Source organism: Lolium rigidum, chromosome 2 (genome assembly GCF_022539505.1).
Source record: "Lolium rigidum isolate FL_2022 chromosome 2, APGP_CSIRO_Lrig_0.1, whole genome shotgun sequence".
Classification (NCBI taxonomy): Eukaryota; Viridiplantae; Streptophyta; class Magnoliopsida; order Poales; family Poaceae; genus Lolium; species Lolium rigidum.
The window spans coordinates 81,240,299-81,265,718 of NC_061509.1; the positions used below are offsets into that span (position 1 = coordinate 81,240,299).

At 45.9% G+C, this 25,420-nt stretch overlaps 2 protein-coding genes, 2 non-coding genes and 2 pseudogenes across 4 annotated transcripts; 4 read left to right on the top strand and 2 right to left on the bottom strand.

The window, feature by feature from the left end:
* The first annotated feature begins 11,538 nt into the window (after positions 1 to 11,538).
* On the top strand, positions 11,539 to 13,270 carry LOC124692018 (annotated as a pseudogene).
* Positions 13,271 to 13,820: 550 nt separating this feature from the next.
* TRNAW-CCA lies at positions 13,821 to 13,892 on the top strand. The gene has a single exon. It is a non-coding gene; the product is annotated as a tRNA-Trp (tRNA).
* Positions 13,893 to 14,999: 1,107 nt separating this feature from the next.
* On the top strand, positions 15,000 to 15,071 carry TRNAW-CCA. Its single transcript has one exon. It is a non-coding gene; the product is annotated as a tRNA-Trp (tRNA).
* A 201-nt stretch (positions 15,072 to 15,272) lies between these two features.
* LOC124686798 (pentatricopeptide repeat-containing protein PPR5 homolog, chloroplastic-like) lies at positions 15,273 to 17,603 on the top strand. Its single transcript, XM_047220695.1, has 2 exons — positions 15,273 to 15,584; positions 15,997 to 17,603. The coding sequence occupies exons 1-2, from the start codon at positions 15,273 to 15,275 to the stop codon at positions 17,284 to 17,286; spliced, it is 1,602 nt and encodes a 533-aa protein (XP_047076651.1). The 3' UTR covers positions 17,287 to 17,603.
* A 272-nt stretch (positions 17,604 to 17,875) lies between these two features.
* LOC124689918 lies at positions 17,876 to 20,605 on the bottom strand (annotated as a pseudogene).
* A 635-nt stretch (positions 20,606 to 21,240) lies between these two features.
* LOC124686799 lies at positions 21,241 to 23,990 on the bottom strand. The gene is made up of 2 exons (XM_047220696.1): positions 22,151 to 23,990; positions 21,241 to 21,784 (listed from the first exon to the last, which is right to left on the bottom strand). Exons 1-2 carry the CDS (start codon positions 23,855 to 23,857, stop codon positions 21,506 to 21,508), a joined length of 1,986 nt encoding a protein of 661 aa, XP_047076652.1. The 5' UTR covers positions 23,858 to 23,990; the 3' UTR covers positions 21,241 to 21,505.
* Positions 23,991 to 25,420: the final 1,430 nt, after the last annotated feature.

A 25,420-nucleotide genomic window follows, 5' to 3' on the forward strand; every position in this document is an offset into this window, starting at 1 on the left:
GAAGTATCTTGTTTCATCATATAGGTTGCCTCACCTAGTTTGCATTAGGATCACTTTCTATTCCGCAAAGCCTAAACTTGTAAAAGAAATCAAAGAAAATTTGTACAATCTATTCACCCCCCTCTAGATTACCATCTATATCCTTTCAATTCGTATCAGAGCAAGGGCTCTTTCTAAGGGATTCACCACCTTAAGAGCGAGATGGTTTTCTCCGATGAGGAGGATGAATCTAAGACTTATTCGGTCAAAGAGATCTGGGAGATGGTTGCCCGTAAAAAGGCTAAGTCATCTACCAAGCTTGATGATCAAATGAGTAAATACTTTGAGCATCTTAAGTTTCTTGAGGATAAGGTGGCACTTGGTGCTCCTCCGGGAATTCCACTTGTGACCCCGGGAGCACCAGGTGATGGGGTGGTGGACACCACTTTAACTAGTGACCGTCCAAAACCTTCGAATCCCCTTACTCTCAATTTCCATTTGTGTACCCTAAAACGAATCCCAACATGCCTCACATTAATCATTGTGGACCCGCTTCCCATTGTGATGGAACTCACTTTCCCTTTTGGCGGAAAACTTCTATGGGGTCTCATCTTCGCAGTTGTAGCGAAGAACTTTGGGATGTGGTTGTAAAAGGATTCAAGGTCATCGATTCGGACAACATGTCTCCACGTGAGTACTATGATCATCAACTCAATGCCACCGCCAGTGAAAAGATCCAAAGTGCACTTCACCGAGCTCTTCACAATCAAGTTAGTGACCTTGAGTCTGCCAAAGAGCTTTGGGATCGTATTTTTATCCTCCAAGAAGGAACGCCTCTCATTCAAAGATCCATTTATGAGGCGGCCAAGTCCGAGTTGAACTTGTTCATGATCAAGAATGGTGAAAGCCTTTCCGAGTGCTGCTCAAGACTTGATGCTCTCGGTGTGAGGATTAAGGGACTTGGTTGCGACAAATATCAAGATGGTTTTGATGTCAATGATGAGACTATCAAGTCCAAGATCATCTCAATAATTTCTTGTGGCAACTCCGAAACCGCCCTCAACTTGAATCTTTTTGATGCTCAAAGAAATTCCAGTCCGGATGATCTCGTCTCATACTTTTGGGCCACGGAGAATTTAGCCAAGGAAGGAAAGAAGGTCAAGGAGATGAACCTTGTTATGGAGGCATTCTGATTGACGTGGAAATATTTTTTTACCTAGACTAGATTTGCTTAATTACTTCAATTTTTCTTAGTGCACAGGGGTTCTCTTAAATTTAAAACCAAAGTAGCATTAGTGGCATTTATAGGGATAACAGTTAAGGATAGAATTTGAGACGAAAATAAAAAGGGAAAATGAAGCATAAATACCCATACCTCTTGTCCCCTCATCTACAACCAAATCATCCCATGCTCACATGCACACTATCAAAGGGGTTTCAAAATTATCGGTGGTAAAAAAATCTACCCAAAATGGTATTTGGTCTCTCATTCATGTATAAGTGAAAGTCAACGTGGTGCAGTTTCATAACCAATCCTTTGTGGGCATGCCCACAACTCCAAATGTACTCAGCACGTATTTGATAAAATGCTTCTACCACCTAGAGTTAACATTGAAGTTATTTATTAGCATATCCTCTATGAGTATGAATGAAGAATTATTACTGAAATTGCACCGATTTGTAATGTTATTATTTCTATATACAGAGTGCAGTGAAAAAATGTTTCCATGCAAGTAAGTATTTTATGTATTATGCTAGAGGGTCTATGTACCATTCATCTTCAGTTTTGGACATGGATAAATATCGAATACGTACTTCATCCTGATTGAGCTTATCTGGTTGTGAACCGCATCGTCCTGTACAAGTCTTTGATTCATGTAGTTCATCATTTCCATCAGCATTCGTTAGTGTACCTTCTTGCATTATCTTTGCATAAGCAGATCTTTGATGTTCTACATGTCTCTTGTTTTGATGGAACATTTGTAGGTGACCCAAGCTAGCTGTTTAGGCATAGCTATATTCCATGTTGTTTGTTCAATGTTGTACATGACTTTGGGAGGCGTTGAGTCTTCAAAAATATGAATTACAGGAAGGTGCTGAATTGACAACCATGGTTATGGTGTTGTAGAAGAACATTGAAAACTATCACACGGTTATGATGTAATTTTATAAGCTAGCTATCAACTTATAATAGAAATTGCGACATATATTTAGATATAATCGAGGTATGTATTATGCCTCCCAATTGTTAGTTTCGGCAGTTAGTGTTTTTCCTGCTTCCGGTGATTTTGAAAATATTTCATTCATCAGTTTGATTTTCTTGGAGACTTGACTAGAATTTCTCGCAGATTATTCTAAACCATTTTACTTTCCTCATAGATTGATGCAATTGGAATTATTTAGCAAACTGAGTCCTTGCTTTATTCAAATAAGTTGTGTCGTATTAAGGAAACATGTATTGCACGTACACACTAACTAGTCTTGATCAACAACAATTAGGCCGTCCGGTGGACCGTATACCACCACCACCATCTGTGGGTCACCCGAGCTTGCCGGATCTAGGCACCATTGATTGTACACCTATAAAGTATATCCACAACAACCACCTCGGCGGACAATCCCATTGTCCAACAATTCACCGCCCCTCCTCAAGTACCCCCAAAGAGGTCAGCAACTCACCGCCCGCTCTCCCACCCCCACCCACCATCCCCTCTCCGGCTATCGCTCTCTCCGACCAACAGGATCCACTAAAAAGTGAAAGTTAGAAAAGAGGAAACATAATAACAGCGAGAAAAACCGGACACAAAACCAGTAGAAAACCTCAACACGTGACCCGGGATACGTACGCGATACATCGACCAACTCGAAGGAGGATGGCAGAAATCGCAATTGCTGACCGAGATTCGACCGATGATGAAGTACAAATCAGTCAACCGATGATTAGTAAAACCGTTAATTTAACATTAGAACTTGCAAGAAAAAAGAAAAGGGCAAACCTCCTCTGCCTCTAGGCTGCTAGTAGTCCTCGGTTGCAAATCATGTTGCAAATCTCAGTTGCAAAATCATGTTGCAACTCATGATTAATCCGAATCACGATGTAAGTAAGACTTGACTCATCCAGGTGAGAATTAGCAGATATTTTAATTTTAATAACACTAGGAAATGTGCCCGTGCGTTGCACCGGGAAAGTACCATGTACATCGTAGAGGCGTAGAAAGTAAGTTCTTAGTTGGTACAGTTGCTAGCTTTAGTGTATTCATGGCATACTCCATGTTAATCGCCGCCATTGGCTACTTCGGTTGCCGCTTCAACAAGGTCGTTTCATACACATGAACCATCGCCAGTAGAGGCATGCCCCTCCATCATGACCTCACCCTACACCGCGAAGGCCTTCGCCAAAGTCATGGCGAGGTAGCGGAGGAAGCAAAGGAAGACCAATAAATCGCTGGGAAAGGAGTCGTCATGTGAAGGAGACACCAAAGCTAGTGCCGAAGAATTCCAAAATAAAATCATAAGAGACTGAATTTTCTTTGCATATCAAGTGAGTCCCGCTTCAAGCATTAATATGTCTCAACATGAATTTTGAAAACCTCAAGCGGGTTTGTACGATCTAAACACGTGATCTGAAGTTCTGAACCTCCAGGGCCGCCATTCATCCTCGTTCTTTGACAAGAAACAATGTTGTGTGAGCTTATATAAGTACTCCATAAAATTATAATACTCCGTCCGATCTACTGGAGCAATGCCATGTTGTAGCAAATTGAATTATGCTTCAGGTTCAATACCTTTTGTCCCGTTGTGCATGGAATCAAGTGCATATCTCTTAATTTCGTTTTGCCTAGGATCAACGCCATAGAAGTACCATGTCGTTGTTCCTTTCTTCATGCATGTCGCATTATTTTGTTTGTAGGTCTGTTGCATGGAAAGCACAATACCGTATGCTGCTGCCGTTTATATGCCACGCATCATGCATGTACTGTTACCGGTTTCTTCCTGGTGCAACTCAGCAGGTCAGTGCGGTGGATCACCAGGGTCATCGTTGATTATTGACGCATGCAACAGCCTCGCGTATGGCGGCGACGACCACCACCAGATAGTTGGAGGACAGGAGGTGAATCATCGAACGAGCCAGAGCATGGATTGGAATCTGCACTTTCCTGGAAAAGAACATGCGGACGGACGAACTCCGATGAAATCGCACACCCGGCCATGTCGATGGAGCGGAACATCTCGGCCCCAAGCCCGCTGTCCGCCCAACGGACTTCTTCTGCTCGGCCTTCTCAACGACGGGGAGCAACTCAGTCTCGATCGATCCACATAGCCTAGCCGGCCGTCGGTGCTGTGCTCATGAGGATCCTTGATCGCATCCGGCTTCTTTTCTATCGCCACCTATGCGGCTATGCCATCTTGTCCACCCGATCTTCAGGACCGAGTGGAGACGGAACGGCGACCTGGTGGCGCTATGCGCGCGCGGTTTTCGCTGGAGGTTCTCGAGGGGAACCCGGGGCTGGGCTCCGTGTCGACGATCGAAGAGGTGGCCTGGCTCAGCACGGATGTAGGGGTGGAGCGGAGAGGCCGGTTTGGAGGGCAGGTCGATTGGTGCTTTGTATGCGGGACTGAACGTGTCCCGTACGTGCCAAGTTTGGATTGGAGTATGGACGAAGGAAACCAGAGACGCGTGTACGTGCAGACTTATGATTCCATCCGGGAAAGCCAGTGACGGACCAGGCCATAATTTGGAAGCCCATGACGCGCACAACTTCACGTCGATTACTAATCGGACTCCCATGACGCGCACAACTTCACGTCGATTACTAATCGGACTCCAAGGAACGGACGACGGAAACAGCATACGACGGACGGACGAAACCGCGGAAACGTTTCTCCCTTTATTATTAGGTATATAGATTAGAGCTTGGAAGAAAAAGAAGAGAGAAGGGCAACCTTCCTCCTCCTCCACCTCCAGCCTGCTAGTAGTCCTCGACCGAGCGCGCCGCCGCCATGCTCCGCCTCCAATACCGCCTCATCTGCGCCCTCCGCGCCGCCTCCCATGCCCCTGCCTCTACGCTCCACCTGTTCCACCTCTCCAACGCCGCCGCCACCGCCACCGCCGCACCCTCCGCCCAGTTCGTTGTCGAGGACTACCTCGTCGCCTCCTGCGGCCTCGCACCAGCGCAAGCGTGCAGGGCCTCCAAATACCTTCGCCACCTCAAATCACCCGCCAACCCCGACGCCGTCCGTGCATTCCTTGCCGACGCAGGCATCGCCGAGGCCGACATCGCCTCGGCGATTGCCTCGGACCCCCGGTTACTCTGCTCCAAAGTGGACAAAACCCTAGCCCCCCGCGTCGCCCAGCTCCGGGACATGGGTCTCTCCCCTACCCAGATCTCCCGCCTCGTTTCCATTATCGCGGGGATCTTCCACAGCCCCTCCAAAATCACCCGCCTCGAGTTCTACATCTCCTTGTTGGGCTCCTACGCCAGGGTGGAAACAGCCCTCAAAAGGTACAGGTTCCTCCTTAGCCAGGACATCGAGAATGTGGTCAAGCCGAACATGTTGTTCCTGCAGCAGTGCGGACTATCTGAGGATGATATTGCGGGGCTCAATTTGCGCACGGGCCATCTGCTCACATGCAATTTAGAGCATGTCAAGACAATGGTGGCACGCGCTGAAAAGCTAGGCGTGACAGGCGTGAGACCTTCCTCGGGGATGTTCAAGAAAGCCTTGATTGCGGTCTGCAGTGTTACTGCTGAGAAACTTATTGCCAAAACAGAGTTATTGGAGAGGGCTCTTGGATATGCTGAGGCCAAGATTGCTGTCTCCAAATTGCCAACCATCCTTTCTATGTCAGAGGTCACGCTGGCTCACAGGGTGGAGTTCCTGAAGACGGAGTTTAGTTTGGAGCCTTCCTACATCGCTCAAAGGCCGGCCATTCTCACCTACAGCTTGGAGAGGCGGCTGATCCCACGGTATTTTGTCATACATGTTCTGAAGGCGAAGGGGTTGGTGAAGAGAGACATTGACTTATTCGGTGTGTTTTCCCAATCCCATGAGAAATTTGTTCACAAGTACCTTCACCATCAATGAGTGTGCTCAAGGGCTTGCAGATGGTTTTGCTGCTACTTGTGCAGGGAAACTGCTTAGTTGAACTGTGAGAGATTGAAACATTGTTTCCGATAAAGGAGAGAGATTGAAATATGGATGTGAAGGTCCATTTTGCTTACCAAGCTGGCCTACGTTGATGTATTAACATCTGATGACATATCCTCACTTCTGACTGGAATCTAGTGATTTGATTAGACGTGTGCTGTGATTGAGCTTATAGGTCATTGTTTATGAAAACATTGGATAATCTAGTTTTGGTGCTTTATTGTTCTTTTCCTGCTTTATAGACCTTATGATGCTTGCTGCTTCGTCAGAGTCTCACAGAAAGACATTTATTCCCCCTTTCTTATTGTTGTACTACTAACTTATTTGATAGCTGTATGCGATGACTTGCAGGAATATAATACGGAGTATAAATGCATTGTGATATATCACCATTTCAGCCATCTAGGACTGCCTGTTAATGGTATCTGTTTGGTAACCAATCCACCTTTGGTAAGCGTACTGGATCTTGAGGTATTCTATTTTGAAACTATTGCAAAACAATGATATATCCGCATTGTTGCACCAGCTCGATATGAATGTGGCTTTTTCACTTGAAACTTTGCATAAGGTAGCTTATGACAGATGATAAGATCTTGGAGAGCTCAATTCATGAGTTTGGAAATGAAATTGTGTTTGGTTGAGCAGATGACGAATTAGAAGGATTTGAATCTTGAAAGACATATATGAAGGACTTGATTTGCTGGGTAGTGGAGTAGAGAAGATCTGATATGAAAGATGGGGGTTTGTGGAGGTAGAGAAGATCTGATATGAAAGATGGTTGGAAAATACTCCCTCCGTCCTATGAAACTTGTCTTTAAGTTTGTCAAAATTTAGATGTATCTAGATGCTAAATAGTGTCTAGATACATCCAAATTTTGACAAAGTCAAGACAAGTTTCATGGGAGTAATTAGGATTGCAGCTCTGTTTGATTTCACCTTGCTGATTTTGTTTACCTTTTTTACACGTGATCTCTTAATGGGGAATTTTGATTAAAAGTCTAGGTGGCAACAGTCTCAGATTACCCTCCTTAAGCAGTAAAGCTGGATTGGTTTTTGTTTCTGCTGATATATTCTGAAGCATTCAGTTTTTCTATGTTTCTGGATGCATAGGTTGGATAATTCTAATCTATGATGCCTAATCATGTACAATTCAACTTTCCAGATGCTTTGTTTGCTAAATAAGCCCGGTTTCATGGAGTTTGATCCGTCCTTTCTCGTAGTTTGGAAACATTTCCTTCAAACTGTTGGGTGTTCATTACCTGTGTAGCACTGCTGAAATTTTATTTTGTTGTGGTCATAGTTGTTATTTTGGGTTTTGTTGCCCTAGTTTATGGATTTCCAAGTTTAATACTTTGCAACGGATCAAGTAATTCAACCTCTTCTACACAGGCATTCTGAAGCGTGTTATTTCGTGTTGTAGCAACTTGTGAAATTCTATGCAATGCAGATTCATGGGAAGTGCAGTTTTGTTTGTTTTGTTCATTCTGATATTTGGCAAGCCGTTTCAGTTATATGTTTGAATGATATGATACTTGAATACTGTGTGGTTATACTAGATTCTATGATTTCTGTCTTTCATGCTTGCTCTTTATGTAGATATAAGACAATTCATTTGTTTATAAGACCTCGTACACTAGAATGGCTTTGTGTAGTAACATATGTTAGGGGCGTTCTTGCGTTAATAAATAAATAAATTGTTCCATGGTAGTCCGATCCCGCAGTAGGATCAGACTATATCATATTAATTTGATTGTTCATACTCGTGTGTCCAGCTTAATGATATCATATGCCTGATTGGTAACTGCTGTTCGAGAATTCCGTGTTTCTTTTTCTGAGCAGCTTGCCATGGTATAACTTATGCTAGCTTACTGGAACTCACTTTCAGGCTGCAGCATTTCATTTCCATTTCTGTTTTTTTTTTAATTAGGGCACAATACTATGCAGGCTGCAGCAAATGATACAATCTGTCCTGATATAGTTCAGTAAAAGAATTATATTTTAGCATTTCATTTAAGTTCTTGTCATGCATCAAGAGTGGAATGTACAGTGATATAGTGCCATGATATGCCAAAGCGGACTTCCAAATATACATTATGCATATAGGAACTAAAACTTCCTAGAAAAGCTTCCCTTTGTTTGAACTCAAAAGTAGGAACTCTTCTTATGAACGACGATCTTTCCTGTGTTGGTGTTTCCCTAAAGTACCTTCTAGCTTGTGTTGGGGTTTATTTTCTGTGTGGCACTGCTGAAATATAATTTTGTTGGGAACCTAGGTATTTTTCGTCTTCTGTTGTGTTTTTGTTGTCCTAGTTCATAGATCTCCAGATTTAATCCTCCTAACAGACCAAGTAATCCAACTTCTTCTACACATGCACACACTGAAGTGGTTATTTATTGATATGATTTCAACCAGTCAAATTCTGTCTATGGCTCTTTGATAATGACATTGTGATAGATGTGGCAATCATCCATAGATGGCAGATGGCACTGACTAAGCTTATTTTTGCTGAAATTACTTGGTCAGTCTACTGCATTTTCGGTTCATTGTCTCTCTTGGCTTTCTTCTGCAGAAGCACTAGAAAGTCACAACCTGAACATCTTTCTTTTCTTTTGGGAGGATTAGATGAATTTTCATCAGATAAGCTACCATCTTGTTTGGTCATGCCAATTCTGACCTCCAATGGTATATACGCTGTACGCATGACTTGTTAGTAAGTATGAATGGAGTAACATCATATGAGACGTGCCTTTATATTTTAGTTTCATGCAGTTTTTGTCTCTCCGTAAGATAAGCGTACTCAAGGAAACTTTTGGTGCGTCAAATTTCAGTTTCTCTAACCACAGAGACTCCGCGAGAGGTGAATAGTTAGAGAAGCAGAAACAGACCTGAAGGATCAAGAATCCATATTTACTTAACACGACCTGTAGAATTACTTCAGGTATTATATCGTCTTCCCTTCATTTGGTCATAGCATGTTCTCACCCCTTGAATTCTTAGAAACTAGATGGGTAGTAATTTTCTTCTAAGCAGTTCAGAGGATGAAATGGTGTTTCTAGCATTCCTGGCAGTATGCCTAGCTTCTAAAAGATGGAAGGCCCCATAAGATACTGTCATTGCTGCAATTGTGCCTTCATGTGCGTGGTGTGATACTGTTGGTGGGGAGATAATGGATGTGTCAACTGTAAGTGTAAGGTCGTAATTTTCTCTTCTCCCACTTGCTTGCCTTTCCAGATTAGTAGTGACTGAATTGCATCAGAAGAAATAGCATGGAAGGAATCACACGTTAAAAGTTGGTTACTTGATTTTGTCAATGCGTTGATCGTATCTGATGAGAGGACTTTGTTTCTTGGCGAGCTATAAGATGGTCAGACTTATAAGTAAGTATCTCTTGTAAAATATGAGCAACACCAAATCCTTCTAAAGCCCAAACTTCCATTTCTCCTACTTGTTGTCCCCCTTGCTTGGCTCTTCCTCTAACGGGTTGTTGTGTAACAAGTGAGTAGGGCTCAGTCAAACGCCCATGAATTTTCTCATCAACTTGATGAATTAATTTTAAGATATAGGACTTCCCTATTAGAACAGGTTGTTCTAGTATTTTCTTAGTATTATTTGAGAATATAAATTCTCTTTAAGTAGGTTATTGCATAGTATTCTTTTTTAACTTAAAGGAATTTTTGTAATTCATTGATATTGCAATTTAAATATTGCAATAATTTATATTGAAAAGAGGATAGCCAATTTATTGGCTAATTCGAATCTGCTATGTTCTAGCTCTGCTCGCTCCAATAGAAATTGAAGTAGCTCAGCTACTTCATATTAGCTTTGTGTTGAGCTCATAATTCTGTCAGCTCAGGATTCCCTGGTTCGAGCAAACTAGGTGCTTGCACTATTTGTCTCGAGTTCTCATGAGGCACATACCTTTTACCCCGGTTTGGTCGCAATAAGGTTGTCTGAGTTCTCATGAGGTACTTTTTTTTATCGTGATTGCAAGCATATTGCCTTGGTATTTTTTTATGCGAAGAATTGCTGTGTATCATGGTTGATTGAATTATAAATGCATAATGGTTAATTGAATTCATATATCCTACCCATAAATAAATAAATGTGTGTATTTAGCTACTCTCTACGATCCATAATAAGTGTCAAGTCGTAGGGAGTTTTTCTTTTTACCCTTCCTGCCTTCTCGTGAAATTTTATGAATTTTAAAAAATTCTTGTCGCCATCAGGCCACCACAATAGGTGTGTTCGGCGGCTTGCCCACCGCGAAAGGTGTGCTCGGTACACAAGGGGTTGAGCGATCTAGAGGCAATTAGGGTTTATGCCCTCTCGCCAATGCGGTCCATCTAGAGGCAATCAGGGTTTATGCCCTCTCGCCAATGCGGTCCATCCCGCCTCCAGTGGCCATTGGAGGTGCGGCGGACCATGACCCCTTGTCCCCTTGTCGGTGGGAGGGTTCTTGTCCCTTTTAAGGCATTTTCAGTCTTCTTCGAGATGGTGAGGTGCCGGTGAGATCCTATCATCCATGTCGTATCCCCGTTCCAGCGATACGGCTAACGTCGTTAGAAGGCGTGCAGAGTTGTCTTCCTAACGGATCTCCTGACATCGAGAATGTAGTCAAGCCGAACATGGTGTTGCTGCAGTAGTGCGAACTATCTGAGGATGATAGCAGTGCAGACTTATCTTCATTTGAGCGGCGGACTTACCTTCATTTGAGCGGCGTACGATAACCTGCTAGGGACAGTTTGGTGGTGAAGATCTTCTTCGGCGCGGGTCTTGCGCATCTCCTTCTCGGAGGTCGTCACCAGAGTCGGAGGTGCCTTGCTCTGCGCGAGGAGCCACCTGTTTGGCATAGGCCGGCTTGAACTTCACGGTGCCGCTACGGCGATATCTTCTTTGACGGTTGTCGCTGCAGAGTGATGACGATGACGCTGGTGGGCAACCTCGAGGAAGACCCTTGCTTCGGTGACGTGTGTAGCTTCTGTGTGTTGCCAGGGTGACTGTGTGCCCTCAGTTGGCGAGGGTAGTTGTACTCGTTTTTTCGGCTGGTTTTTCCCTAATAAACTGGCCACTCTCTACTTCTTTATTAATGAAAATGGCATGTTTTTTTTGCCTCGTTTAAAAAAAAATAACTTTGAAATTTTTGAAAAAGATAGTCCCCTCCGTTCCAAATTACTTGAAGAGCTAAAAACCTAAGCCTGATTCCCAAGTGCCGGCCGCTATCCTGTCATCCTCGCACGCAGTCGACCATTTCTTATCCACCTCATCCCACCACCGGCCACACATCTGCAGCCACGCTGGACGTCTTCGAACACTTGAGCAGTCCGATCTCACAACCACTCAATCCCAGCCGTCCATCTCCCACCCAAACCGCTCTTCCTCTGCTCGCAGACCAAAGCCAAGCCAAGCTACGCCCCAAGCTTCCCAAGTCCACACCACTCCCGACCTCACGCGAGCAGCCATGGCCGCCCTCCGCCTCGCCTCCATCACCCTCTGCCCCGCCGCCGCGTCCCCGTCCCCCTCCTCCGCCGCCGCGCCCCGCTCCGCCTCCTACGCCTGCGCGGCGGCGCGCGGCCTCCCTCCCTCCGCCTGGCCGCGGCCCGCCCCCGCCGCGGGGACCTCGTCCGTGCTCGCGCCGCCGCGAACCCGGCGGCGGAGAACTACGCGTCCGCGCTCTGCGAGCTGGCCTCCGAGAGCGGCACCCTCGACGAAACCGTCGCGGACCTGGAGAAGCTGGAGAAGATCTTCGCCGAGGAGGCCGTCGCGGAGTTCTTCGACAACCCGACCGTGCTGCGCACGGAGAAGGCGGAGCTCATCGACGAGATCGTCAAGTCCTCCGACCTGCAGCCGCACGTCGTCAACTTCATCAACGTGGTCGTCGACAACTCCCGCGCCGAGCTGGTGCCGCAGATCGTCAAGGAGTTCGAGACCGCCTACAACGCGCTCACCGGCACCGAGGTCGCCACCGTCACCTCCGTCGTGCAGCTCGAGTCGGAGGACCTCGCGCAGATCGCCGCGCACGTGCAGAAGATCACCGGCGCCGCCAACGTCCGGATCAAGACCCGCATCGACCCGGACCTCATCGCCGGATTCACCGTGCAGTACGGCAGCGACAACTCCAACTTCATCGACATGAGCGTCCGCAAGCAGATCGCGGAGATCACGTCCGAGCTCGAGATGCCATCCGTTACCCTCGACGTCTGATAGGCTTCTGCTCCACCCCTCTCTGCCTTGATGCTTAGGTCCATTTTCTGCTGTCTCTATATACCTATTCTTCTGTACTATTATTATCTGATGGAATATCGAATACACAAATCGATTCCAGAGTTTGGTCTTGTGTGGCTAGTTGGTTACCCACATCTATTATGTGTTGTTTCAAGTTCAGAGGACAAAGTTCTACATTTGGTGCTAAAGAGGGGAAACAGGTGTGATTAGGCTGGGACTTGAGACCAGAGGGGAATGGGGAATAGAAGAAGCTTTTGTTTGCACGCATGGCACTTTTGATTTCATTGTACAGATAGAGGTGAATAACCTCGGTTATAATTGAAAAATGATTAGATGTGGGTTTACACAATGTACTTCTGAAGGATTGGGTTTCAGAATCGGATTGGCAACACACGTAATTCGATCTACATCAAGACAAACTTGAATGCGTGTCTTGTACTTTGGCATAACATTGTTTCTTGCATTAAAGTTCTTCTTTCAAAGGCTTTTGCATTAGAACTTCGCAATTGTAGAAGAAATGTTCCTAACCTTGTACTTGAGCTGCCAGCCTCTCAATTTATTTACATGAACCGTCGATTTAGTTAGAAGAAATGTCTTTAAGCTTCTTCTTCAACCTGTCAACTCATTTACCTGGACTGTCAATTTAGTTTCTGATGGTATTTGTTCTTTTGCAGTAATTACTATCGCAAGGATTGCAAGAATGCTGGTCTTCATCAGAGGCTAGCACATGTGATGGAGGAGGCTTGACTACATGTGGATGGGCTTTTTTTTTGTGCAAAAATATTAACTAAATACATCATTTTTTCCTGGAAGGAGCCACTGTAATTTTTCTCCTTTTGCTGTTGAGATCCTGTAACATGTTCAAATACTCAACTATAGCTGAGTTTGCTGCTCCAAGTTACCAGGTGGTGAAATTTACAGCATGTAGTTATTATGTATCTGGCGATAGAGTTGTCTAGATGTGCACAGAATGTTGCACTTCTATCAACCGGTGAACGAAATCATTATGTATACAAACCTTTACAAAGTAGCCTAGGGAATTCACACATTCCCTAGCATTTGCTTGAAATTATATCAGGTGTGATTTGTTCTGCAGCTTTATGCTGCTCCCAAATTTTATGTAGTTCTGCCCTGTGTTACTCTGCTCTTGACCATGCCCTGCAGCGAAACTCACTTCGCATTCAACAAAGTGGTGGGCATGTACAGTTGAAGTCCATGTGTATTGCGGCACACTTAGCTTGAAATTTCAAAGGAGTTCTAACATTGTAATCGTGCACTGAGCTAATCTTGTAACTTCTGTTGCAGGTTCTGTCCTTAGACAGTCAGACCTCTTAGAGAAGTTTAAGCATTTTTTAAGTGGAAAGTAAGCTCCTGATGAGGGGCCAACCATGTGCTGTACTTTCATAGAACTTACAGGTTAGGTGTGATCAGGATAATGTGAAGCTTAATTACTCTACATAAGCACCAGGGATCCGTGGCGCAATGGTAGCGCGTCTGACTCCAGATCAGAAGGTTGCGTGTTCGATTCACGTCGGGTTCAATACCCCGGTCCATGCGGATTAACTTTTGGTTACAACCGTTAATGAATTTATATTGAATAATGTGGGATTTGAAAGCTTGAAATTTCAAAAGACTTAAGTGAAGCAAACAATTCCTTAAGGAGATAAAAATTCTTTGATTCATGCTAGGTTCAATACTCCGATCCATGTGGATTAACTTTTCTAGCATCTCTAAATACATTCGATTGAATAATGTGCGGTATGAAACTATGAATACCAAAGAAGTAAAGAAAAAGGCCGAGTGAAGCAAATAAATTCCTAAAGAAATCAAATTGTTTGATTTCACGACGGGATGCAGATTAACTTTTATTTCCTTTGTGGCGCCCCTAAAAGCATCAATGTGGGTATGAAACTATGAATACCGAAGAAGTAAAGCAAGAGACTTCAGAGACCAAGCAAACAAATTCTTAAATAGATCAAGTTGCCAAACTCGGTAAAAAAAGACAATATCAAGAACAAAGAAGCCAATAGATCAATCATGTCAGGAGGTCATCCCAATGAAAATGTGAACATGTTCGAAGGAATCCACAGAGACCCGATTTGTACGGCATAACTTTTATTTTCTTAGTAGAAAGAACCTCTCAAATGCATTCAGGCAAATGGTGTCAGGTAGTATACAGATACAAATTTAATAAAAAAAGAGACATGAGAGACTTACCCAAATATACTCATAAAGAGATAGATCAACTTTTTTTTTTGCGGGGGAAAGAGATAGATCAACTTGTTCCGAGAGATATGGGGATTTGAACCATTGACATCTCGTAGAATATTTTGTAAAACCTTGACTATTGGCCACGAGTATCTCTTTATAGTCTATGTTTTTCTTGGCAATTTACATGTTTCATCGGTAATTGGTTTAAATAAATTAATTAACTGTACAGGTTTCAGAATATCTATCATGTCGATATCATTAATTTTGTGTTTTGTACATGCCAGTTCGAAAACACTTACCCATGAGATCTAGAAAACATGTAATGCATTCTAAGTATTAAAATGTGGATATTTATCACACTTATGAGTATGTAGTGTGAACTTCCTAAAACAAAGAATACCATCTTATAGCCTTGCATCAGCATTGTTGCATCACCGGATCCGTGGCGCAATGGTAGCGCGTCTGACTCCAGATCAGAAGGTTGCGTGTTCGATTCACGTCGGGTTCAATAATCCCGAATCTAATCCGGTATCTTTTTTTTTTTGCCTAATTGCCCTTTAGTTCTGCGCCAAATCGACCGTCCGTCTCCAAAACCAAGCCATCCCAGCCGTCCAAAACCCCGCTCATCCCCTCCCCTATCCAGAACCCAGAACCTCCCTCTCCTTCCCGGCGCTGCGAGCTCGCCATTCGCCATTAATCCATGGCCCAGATGCTTGTTTACCCAAACACGTCGAGCCCATGGCCGCAGCGCCACCCGGCCTTGGCTTCCCCGCGACAGGCGGCGGTGGCGGCCGGGGCTGCGGCCGCTAGGGGCAAGCGGCGGGGGGCGGACGCCGGGGAGGGGGCGGACCCGGCCGCTGAGGCGGCGGAGCTGGTGCGGTTCTTCCTGCGGAAGACGTCCGGCGGCAAGGAGCGGCTGGTGGCCGTGCTGGACCGGCACGTCAAGGTGGTCCGCACCGAGCACTGCTTCCTCCTCTTCGAGGAGCTCGGCCGCCGCGACGGCTGGGTTCAGTGCCTAGAGGTGAGCGACAGAGCGAGCATACCCTAGTACCTCACCCAACGCTATATTTTATTTTCTCATTCTAATCTCCTTTGTGCCTCAGTCTGAAATGCATACCTCTGCTTCTCTCAAATTGGATAGTTATGGTACTGACTTATATTAGCCTACTTTAAATTAGAATCGACCTAGATCAAGATTTGAGTTTGCTGGCAGAGCTCACCGCCCTGTAGAATCGACCTAGATACATGAGCCAGAGCCGGTTTTGCTTCACTTACAAAAAGAGAGCTATGACTTTGATTTAGGGGATAACCTTGAATTAGGACCGGTCAAGATATCATTTTTTTTTTGGACAAGGATTCACCGTTTATGATTTGTGAAATTTCTGCTTGTCACACATTTCTGCTCATTTCTCTAATGCTTAATGTTTTGCTAGATTTTCAGATGGATGCAGAAACAGCGGTGGTACGTCGCCGACAACGGCATCTATTCGAAGCTGATATCTGTGATGGGGAGGAAAGGGCAGATACGGATGGCAATGTGGCTCTTCTCCCAGATGAGGAACAGCGGGTGCAAGCCGGACACTTCCGTGTACAATGCTCTCATCGGTGCGCACCTTCACTCACGAGACAAGAGTAAGGCCTTGGTGAAGGCTCTCGGCTATTTCGACAAGATGAAGGGTATTGAGAGGTGCCAGCCGAACATCGTGACATACAACATTCTCTTAAGAGCTTGTGCCCGGGCTAGCGACACGAAGCAGGTGGACACCTTGTTCAAGGATCTGGATGAAAGCCCGGTCTCTCCTGATATATACACGTATAATGGAGTGATCGACGGGTATGGGAAGAACGGCATGATCAAGGAGATGGAGTCTGTATTGGTGCGGATGAAAAGCAAGCAGTGCCGTCCGGATGTGATCACATTCAACATACTCATAGATTCGTATGGGCGGAAGCAGATGTTTGACAAGATGGAGCAGGTGTTCAAGAGTTTGCTGCGATCCAAGGAGAAGCCTACCCACCCGACGTTTAACTCCATGATAACAAACTATGGGAAGGCAAGACTTAGGGAGAAAGCTGAGTCTGTGCTTGAGAAGATGGAGGAACTGGGATTCAAACCAAATTATGTGACGCAAGAATGTCTCATCACTCTGTACGCGTATTGTGATTGTGTCTCAAGGGCCCAACAGATATTCGATGAGCTTGTAAGCTCACAAAGTACTGTTCCACTGTCATCACTGAACGCAATGCTGGATGCCTACTGCATGAACCGCTTGCCTATGGAAGCAGATCGGCTGTTGGATACTGCAATAGAGAAAGGTGTCGTGCCCAATGCTTCGACATATAAGTTGCTCTACAAGGCATACACCAAGGCGAACGATAAGATGCTTGTCCAGAAGTTGCTCCAACGAATGAACAAGCAGGGTATTGTCCCGAATAAAAAGTTCTTCCTTGATGCTTTGGAAGCATTTGGCAACTCCGCCAATAAACCCAGGAGAGTACGTACCTCAGACGCTGCAACAGAGCCAAGTAGAGATTCTGCGAGCAATTCAGAAATGGCTCGTTCAAGCAAGACAAAGTTAAGTTTTTCGGAAGCAGTTGATGGCTTCACCAGGATATTACCCAATTCAAACTCCGCAAACAAGGTAGCTGCAGGTTCTGAAATCAATTCAGAAACAGCTACTTCAGACGAGCCAGAGTTAAGCTTTTCGCAAGTAGCTTCTTGATCGGGCGCTCTGTTCTGAACTGCTTGATAGTAGAATGTGTTCAATTGATTGTACCAAGTGATACGTTTGGGGGTTGGTCCTAGAAATGAGGTCACCCATGTGATCGATAGCTTGAATTTGAACCATCCTAGATGGCGGGGTTGAAATTTTAGGAATATCTCTCATGCGCATTCACCAACAAGGTTGAACCACATGGTACTGGAACCATCGCATTCCATTCAACATCAAGATACCCTTCTGTTTTTATTTTGGCAGGGGTTGCTTCCAAACTTTATACTATAGTTGTTATGATATAAATCACAGTAGCAGTTTTTTTCCATTTTGTCTGCACAGATCAGTTTCCCCTTTTTTCAGATAGATCATTGCCCTTGTATTTACCTTCTGTGCCTGGTTATGGTCTGGCTGCTCTTCAGAGGAAGAGTGTCGCAAGTTGAACAGTTTATTATGCATAGTTTAGGGTCAATTTTGGTGAAAAGATCCATAAAACTGATCGTTATACATCCAGATGACACAGTTCTGCCACTGAGAAATGGAGCAGAGTGCATACTGAGTGTCCACTTACTTAAAGAATGATCAATTATGCAAGACATAGTTCAAGCAATCATGCTAATTCACATGTTTCGATAGTTTGAAAGATAGTACAGGATTTCTGCAAGTCAGATGGCCCTTAAAATATCGAGCAATCCTGACTTAAGACAACTAGACAACCCATATACGGATCATGCTACACATTAAGACAGCGGGCAAAAAAAAAAAAAGATCTTCAGCTACACCAGGCAAACTGAAGAGCTGCATTGCCAATGACATTGTTGAACTGAGAAAATTGTTGCTTGTGTCAGCCTCATGCATTCTGAGCTCAAAACTGTGCCCTCGCCTAGTCTAATATCTGACAGTCCTACAAGACACAAGGGCCAGGACAGCAGATACATTCTCTAGCATCACTTCATCTGCAACTCAAAGCTTCTCAAGAACTATGCACCAGTTGGATTTGTCGTAGAATTGGTCAACGATAGCTGCATTTTTCATACCAGCAACTAACCTGAAACAATGACAGCCAACAATGCAAAATATTTTCTATCAAAACCATAGATGAAGCAAAAGGAAGTAGACAATGTATAGCATTTCCTTTTTTAAATGACTAGTTCATTAACATGATAAGGGCTAAGATGGTAGCAGTAGGTCACCCGTAAAATCTTTAATCATGAAAAGATACAGCAAATCAACGCCGGTTGTCAAATTGCATGCCATGCTCGTATTTCCCATTTTTCACAACACTGTTTATGTAACCAAATAAACTAGTTGATTGACAAGTGCGCTGTATGACAATTATATCAAGCAAAAGTTAGCAAACTAAAATATGAAATGCAGAAACTTGTATGGTATCTCTGAACAAATATAGGATGATCTAACTAGTCATCAAATGACCACTATGGAGTAGAAAGATTTTATGATGCCTCTACTATGGTGAATTAAAAAAAATGGCATGATTTAACATCTTCACTTGCGCAGGTTCATACAAAAGAGGAGAAAACAAGAGACACATTTTTCATGAGAGCGTTAAGGGTAAGGATACTCCACCTTTGAAGTTCTCCTTCGACAAAAATATGATAGTAACGGTTGTAGACCACAGTCCCCTTTTATCATCTTTCTTTGCCAATCCATTTTGAAGAGCAGCAGCAGATGCACCACTAATTTCAGCTCGGTGGAATGGTAGATGCCAAGGAACAAAGTACTCCTGCTGGGTTTTGTCATGCTCATCCATACTCAAGGAATCACTGCAAGCTGCAGCGGTCATATCCTCTGAACCATCATAACCATTTTTCAGCTGATCATCTGTTTGCTTCGCTGCGCCCGTGTCTTCATCAGTCTCTTCAATGCTATCTAGCATAGTAGCAGATTGACTACGTACCGGAGGACTGCTAGGTGCTAGGATCAACCCACTCTTCATTATACTTATCGCACAGGGGAGTCCACTTGTTAAGCAGTGACTTATCTTCCTGCTCCACAGCCCAAACCGTGATCAGCACGAGACCACCTCTCTTCACAACACGGACCAACTCCTCAGGGCCTGTTCGTTGCAAGTGATTTTAGAGTTTTGGTGAGTGTTTTTGCAAGTGCTTTTGGTGAAAATAGCTACCAGCTAAAACACTACCTAAAACACTACTCAAAACACTTATTCCAAAACACAAACAAAGCTGTGAGCAGTTCCACACGAGTAAAACGCGAGCAAAACGCTAGGGGGTGGGGTGTTGCAGATGGTATATGGCACACCACTCCACCTTGGTCTCCACGCGAGAAACACGTGGAGACCGATGCCCAGCCACCAAGCCGTCTACACGTTCGTCGAGTCGATGAATATCTTCAAAGATGATGCCCCCATGGGGGTGACGACGTAGCCCCCATAACGCCTCCAACAAGGGCCACGACGCCCACGTGCCGACGTGCCGACGTGCGCCGTCATCAATGGTAGCCTCTCCAGATCTAAGGTTTCCCCCGGAAACAAAGGAGCGAGAGACGCCTCCACCATCACCTCCAACGAGGAATACGATACCCACATGTGTTGTCGTCGATGGTGGCATCCTCACCCGCAGCAGCAGCTGGACCACCGTCTCCTCCTCACCGTGGACTGCTGCACCCCACAGGCCAAGCGATCCGCCCCTGGAAGCCGCCGCGAGGAAGCACCACCACTGGCCAGATCCCTTTTCCCCGACGATGAACACAACCAAAGGTGGAGGAAGCCACATGTCGTCCCTAGGCGCCCGCTCAAGATCAACCGCGGTCCGTCGCAGCCATGCCTCCGAGCCGCGGCGAATGGACGCCCCACCGCCACCATCATCCTCCCACACGGGCTTTGCCTGACTAGGATCCAGCGGCAGTGGGAGGGGAGTTGGGGAGGGTGGCGACTAGGATTAAGGGGAGGTGGAGGAGGAGCGGTGAAGCAGAAACTCCCCCATGCGATACTAGGTTCCTGTGATTTCCTTTTTTTTGGAAAGCAAACCACCTTATATTAAGCACGCAAGTCCGACTCATTAAAAACCTTCCAATGACTTTCGGTACCCTGAAAGAAAAAGAGTGCGTCTGAAAACTTGCGGCTTATAGAAAAACAAAGTCAAGTTACATCAAGGATGATCAGCTCCGACACGCAGGGAGGGGCTGCATCACGAAGTAAACCAGAGAAACCTGACTTGCCTAATTGAGCTAGGACATGAGCTCCAGCATTGCACACTCTATCAACTTTCCTAGCAGAAATATCTTGATAGATGCGCAAAAGTTCTCGGGCTTCAGCAACAAGAGCCCAACCTCCCAATCCATCTTCCATAGTTCCAGAAACTATTTGAACAACATGGAGACAATCAGACTCGACGACCGCAGGCAAACGACCAAAGTCTATCAGGTGTTTCAATCCGGCTAGCAAAGCTAGCATCTCCACCTCTTCAACACTAGCACATGCGGTAATGAATTTCCACTCAGATAAAATAGTACTCCCAAGATGATCTCTGATAACGATTCCAAGTCCAGCCTTTTTTGAGGCACTGTCCCATCCGGCATCCACGTTAGCTTTCAAAGACCCCTTCGGAGGAGCTGTCCACGAGGCGATGCCCGGTGAACCCGCATCAATATAAGGGGCGGAGGGGTTTTTGAGCGTCTTAGAGAAAGACAGATGATAGCTAACAAGGTATTTTATCTGAGTGGAAATTCTAGGTTCCTGTGATTTTTTGGTGTGGTTGATCCAAGAAAAAGAACACTTCCTCCAGCATGCAGCCACGTGTTGATCCCGCAGAGTTCCCACACGCTGCTCGCTCGGCCCGCGCACTTCCGCTAGTCTTCCCTTTGAAAAGAATGTTTAGGACCGCAGCTAGGAACGAACACGTCACAAACACGGTACCAAGTGGTGGCGCCGCCGAATCGACCGATCCGGCACTTTTTGTTGAGCGTCGTTTGAGGAAAGGGATGCTAGTACTGGAGATGATCTAATTGAACTAAATTCAAGATTGGCCTGACATAAGCATAATCCAGCATTGGGAGAAACCGTAGAACCAATGGAAGCATAATCCACGGTGTTTCGATCTTATTACAGTACAGAATACCACACACGAATCAGATAATTCTACGTTAAAAAAATCCAGACAATTATGTGCTCTTTCCTAGTACTTCAGTGCTAGGATAGGATGTTTCGTGTGATACCTAGGGATGAGACCTCCACTGGAAGCCGGCAGCATCAATCGCGACGACGCGAAGAACCGAAGTGTCGACTGAGAACCCACACCACAGTAATAAATTCGCCGCCCTTAGTAAGCTGACGAGCATGGGATTCGGGGCCGCAACGGTGGGCAGCATAGACCAACCTTTCCAACCACAACCCAAAAATTACTTCCAACAAGTCAGGCTTCCTCGACTCCAGATGGAGAAGCTCCGCAGCATGTTCTTTTGCATGCACATTAGCAGCCTCATAACGAGTTGAACCTGCTTTTCTGTTTTCAGGCGGGGTGTACTCCCACTGAAACAATAAAACAGACCAAGGCCAAATAAACAGACAGAAGTAAGAAGTAAATATATCAAAACATGAAGTCTGGACAACTTTAAATTTTACCCCAAAAAAAGTATACGAATTTGAGTAGAATAAAGTTAAGTTGTGTGTTTCAGTACACGTCCTCCCTCTTTAATTCTTTTGAAAAGGGTTGTTTGTCTATAATAAATATAAAACAGCTTGTCTTTTAGTTGTTGCAAAGAAACCCTTATTTTCAGGTCATTTGGTTTTCAACGATGGAGCATGCCACACAATATGCTAATATTATTTTGTGGAGAAATAATTATAACTGTACTTAATTCGTTCTGCATTATTTATCTCTACTGCAGATCATACCTTTCCGTCGTGATCACTGAGGAAGCCGCTGCGAAGAGTCGAAGCAAGCTGCTCTATCTGTGGATTCCTGGAACCATCGGGTCCATCGTTGTGGAATAGTTTCTTCAACCATTTTTTGGGGGGAAATTCTGTATTTCTTCGGTTATTATACCACTGTCGCTCCAAGCGACAGCGGGTTTCATTGTGCCAGCTTTCTTCAACAAAGCCAGGTAGCATGTCAGGCTTCGTCACTAGCAGGAACATCATGTAATTGGACAGCATCCTGACTGCTTTAGCTAGATCTCCTTGATTTCCAATCTCCTTGGATCTAATAAGGTAGATATCAGTTGCAAGATGCCAGATGAGGATGCTTTTTCCAAAGTCCAGGTTTAAACTCCAGTGACTCCATCCAGCTTCTTCCTTGCTTAACCCGTTGCTCTCCAGTATTTGGATGCATGTTGAGTGCGAAGGGCTTAATTTGATCATGTTTTTCAACAACAGTCCTTGAATATGTGTATTTGAGAAATCGGCGGTGCACACGAAATGCACTCTATTCCACCAATTCTGGAGACCCAACTTGTATGTTGCTCTGCTGCCTAACTCAGTGTTGTCGCGGGTGCAAAAGTGAAACAGATTATACTGCCCAATGGAGCTCGACCACCTTCTCTTGCTTGTTGCGCCGACTAGGCGGCGAAGGAATTTGAGCCCAGTTCCAAGCATAGTGGTCCTTTCGAAGCTGCATAGCCAGGCACACATCCATGTAGAACCTATAGTTGCCACCACCGACATGATCTCCAAGACCACAGCCCCAACTAATAAAAAATAGGTGATATCAACATCAATTCTAGTGTAACCATTTTTGTTGCTGATTGAGAAGAGAAACATGGAAGCGAGTGTTGCGACAAAAGAAACAGCACGGATGCAGTAGCCGCACCAGGTGTGGATCACCCAAGCCTTTGTGTACATGATGTCGTACATCAGGGATAACTGCATCTGAATCAACTTGTACATATCATCCCCTTGTAGAGGATACAAATCAGAAGTGCCATGCGGAGTCCATCCAGGGTAAACAGCAAAGGCGTCAACGCATCTACTAAGTAAGAGATGAGCTAAAATGAGAAGTTCCTCCTCATTATCCTCTTTCTGATTTCGCAATTTTTTCTTCACAGCCTCTTTCATAGAAGAATTAGAATCTGAATATTGAATAAGTCCGCGAATACTTTTGATCCCGCCCGTGGTGCCACATCTCAGCGCCCATGTCCTCTCACCATACTTGAGGACACCAACGGTGAACATCAAGACGGAGGCTGCAAGAATCAAACTCCCAGTACTACTGGCACTGGCAACATATGTGTAGAGGACATATCCAGCTCCCAGAGTTTGCACGACAAGCGTGAGCAGGTGCCGAAGCCAGAGCCGGCTGTCCTCAACTGCGTAGGCCGTAATGCTGTCTGGACCACCCAAATGCACCAGCAGGAGCGGTGCCCAGAACGCCACGAGCTGGTGCTTCCCTGATGGACTGGTGTACGACATGTGACCGAGGGCGTAGATCGCCGTGGAGTCAGCAAGAAGGTACACCAACCACAGGAGGAGATTGAGCACAGCAGAGGCATTACGCCGACGGATCCCAGCAAAGAAGAAGAGGAAAACTTGAAATGTGAAGCTCAGGACGACCACGATTTGGATCCCTGAATCGGTCCACAGCTGCACAGTCCCACCTCCAGCCATTTATTTGTTTGTTCGCGGCGCCCTTCAACTTGGAGCTAGACTTGCTGTCTTCAATGTACTGCCACTCTGCCAGTGGAGAGCTAGATTTGCACTGTGACAAGAGTCGTGTGCATGCACTGTGACAAGAGATAGATTTGTTGCCGTCCCTGAAATGAGGATTAATCAAAGTAAATCCCACTACAAACCGACGCGTGCTGGCACTGGTACCTACAGGGATCCTGTTATGGGTCTTCTTGGCTAGGGGCAGCTCAGAGCTCGCTCCGTTACCAGCGCAGGCCGCCGGTAAGCAGTGGGTTTTCTCCCCGTCGATCTGAAACCCTGGAAAGAAGACGGGATGAACCATTGCTGCACTCAACAACCGATGCCGGCGAAGGCCAATACGAGGCGGTGGCATAGAAGGAGATCTGAAGATGGAAGCAGGGGGATGGGGACGGAGCCGTACCTTCCTAGCGGGATGGATCTTCCGTGGAGGACGTCCGGGCGCAGATTAGAGTGAAATGCATCAACGGACCTCAAACTTAACGGTGATGTCCAAAACAGTCCTGGAACTGAGGATTTGCCTCAACACAGTCCTGGAAGTTGCTTCCGATGTCCACATACGGTCCTACATACGAATGGCTAGCGTATAGCGCTGATGTGTCATCGGGACGGCAACACATGTGCGTCTGGCATCGATGGAGGTTGGTTTGCGCCGCTCGGTCAAGGCAGGGGAGACCAGGGCCACCGCGCCGGGGAGTTCATGGCAAAAGCATCGTGGAGGCCGGTGGTGGCGTGGGGTTAGAGCATTTTTGTTCGTGTTTCCAAAGTGGCTCCCAAATCGCGTCGGATCGAGCGTTTAGGACACGTTGTTGCTTCTGCTGCGTTTGTGGCGCGTCGCTGCTTAGTCGCGCCTCCCATTTGGAGACCCCAAATCAATAAAGATGTACGAAAATAAAAAACTTTCATTCAAATTTGATTATATTTTACAAATTTGAATAAAAACGGCTAGATCATCTAACCCTCGCCTACCGGCCACCCGGCAGAGTGCATTCGGCGAGCCCGTCCCGTCATCGCCTCTCCTCCGCCGTTGCTCATGCGCCGCGTGCCGCCTCTCCCTACGACGCGTGACGACCGGACGCCGCCTGCTCGTTCGCCACGTCGTCGCCTTCCCTTCGCGGCGGCCTCCCGCTAGAGGGAGAGTTCGACGCCACGGCGAACCCGCGCATCGTTATCCTCCTCGCGAGCACGACCGTCGTCATGCAACTTCTTCGCGACTCGAACGACTCGACGATCGCCCGTCGCTGCGCCGCCGCCTCCTACGGGTTTGGCCCGTCGTCGTCGGACCGGCCAAAGTAGTCGTCGTCCTTGTCCTCCTCCTCCTCCTCCACTTGTGTCGCCGGCGCCAATGCCTCTGCCTCCCAGGCTGCCGCTTCCGCTACCACCGCCTCCTCCCGAGGAAGGAGGCCGGAGCGGCACGCTATGAATGTCGGGGAGCCATGCACAGGATCCCCCAACGCACTGTAGGGAGGATGTCGCAGTGGAGACGACCGCGCCGACCATGGCCTCGACGGCGACAAGAGCGGG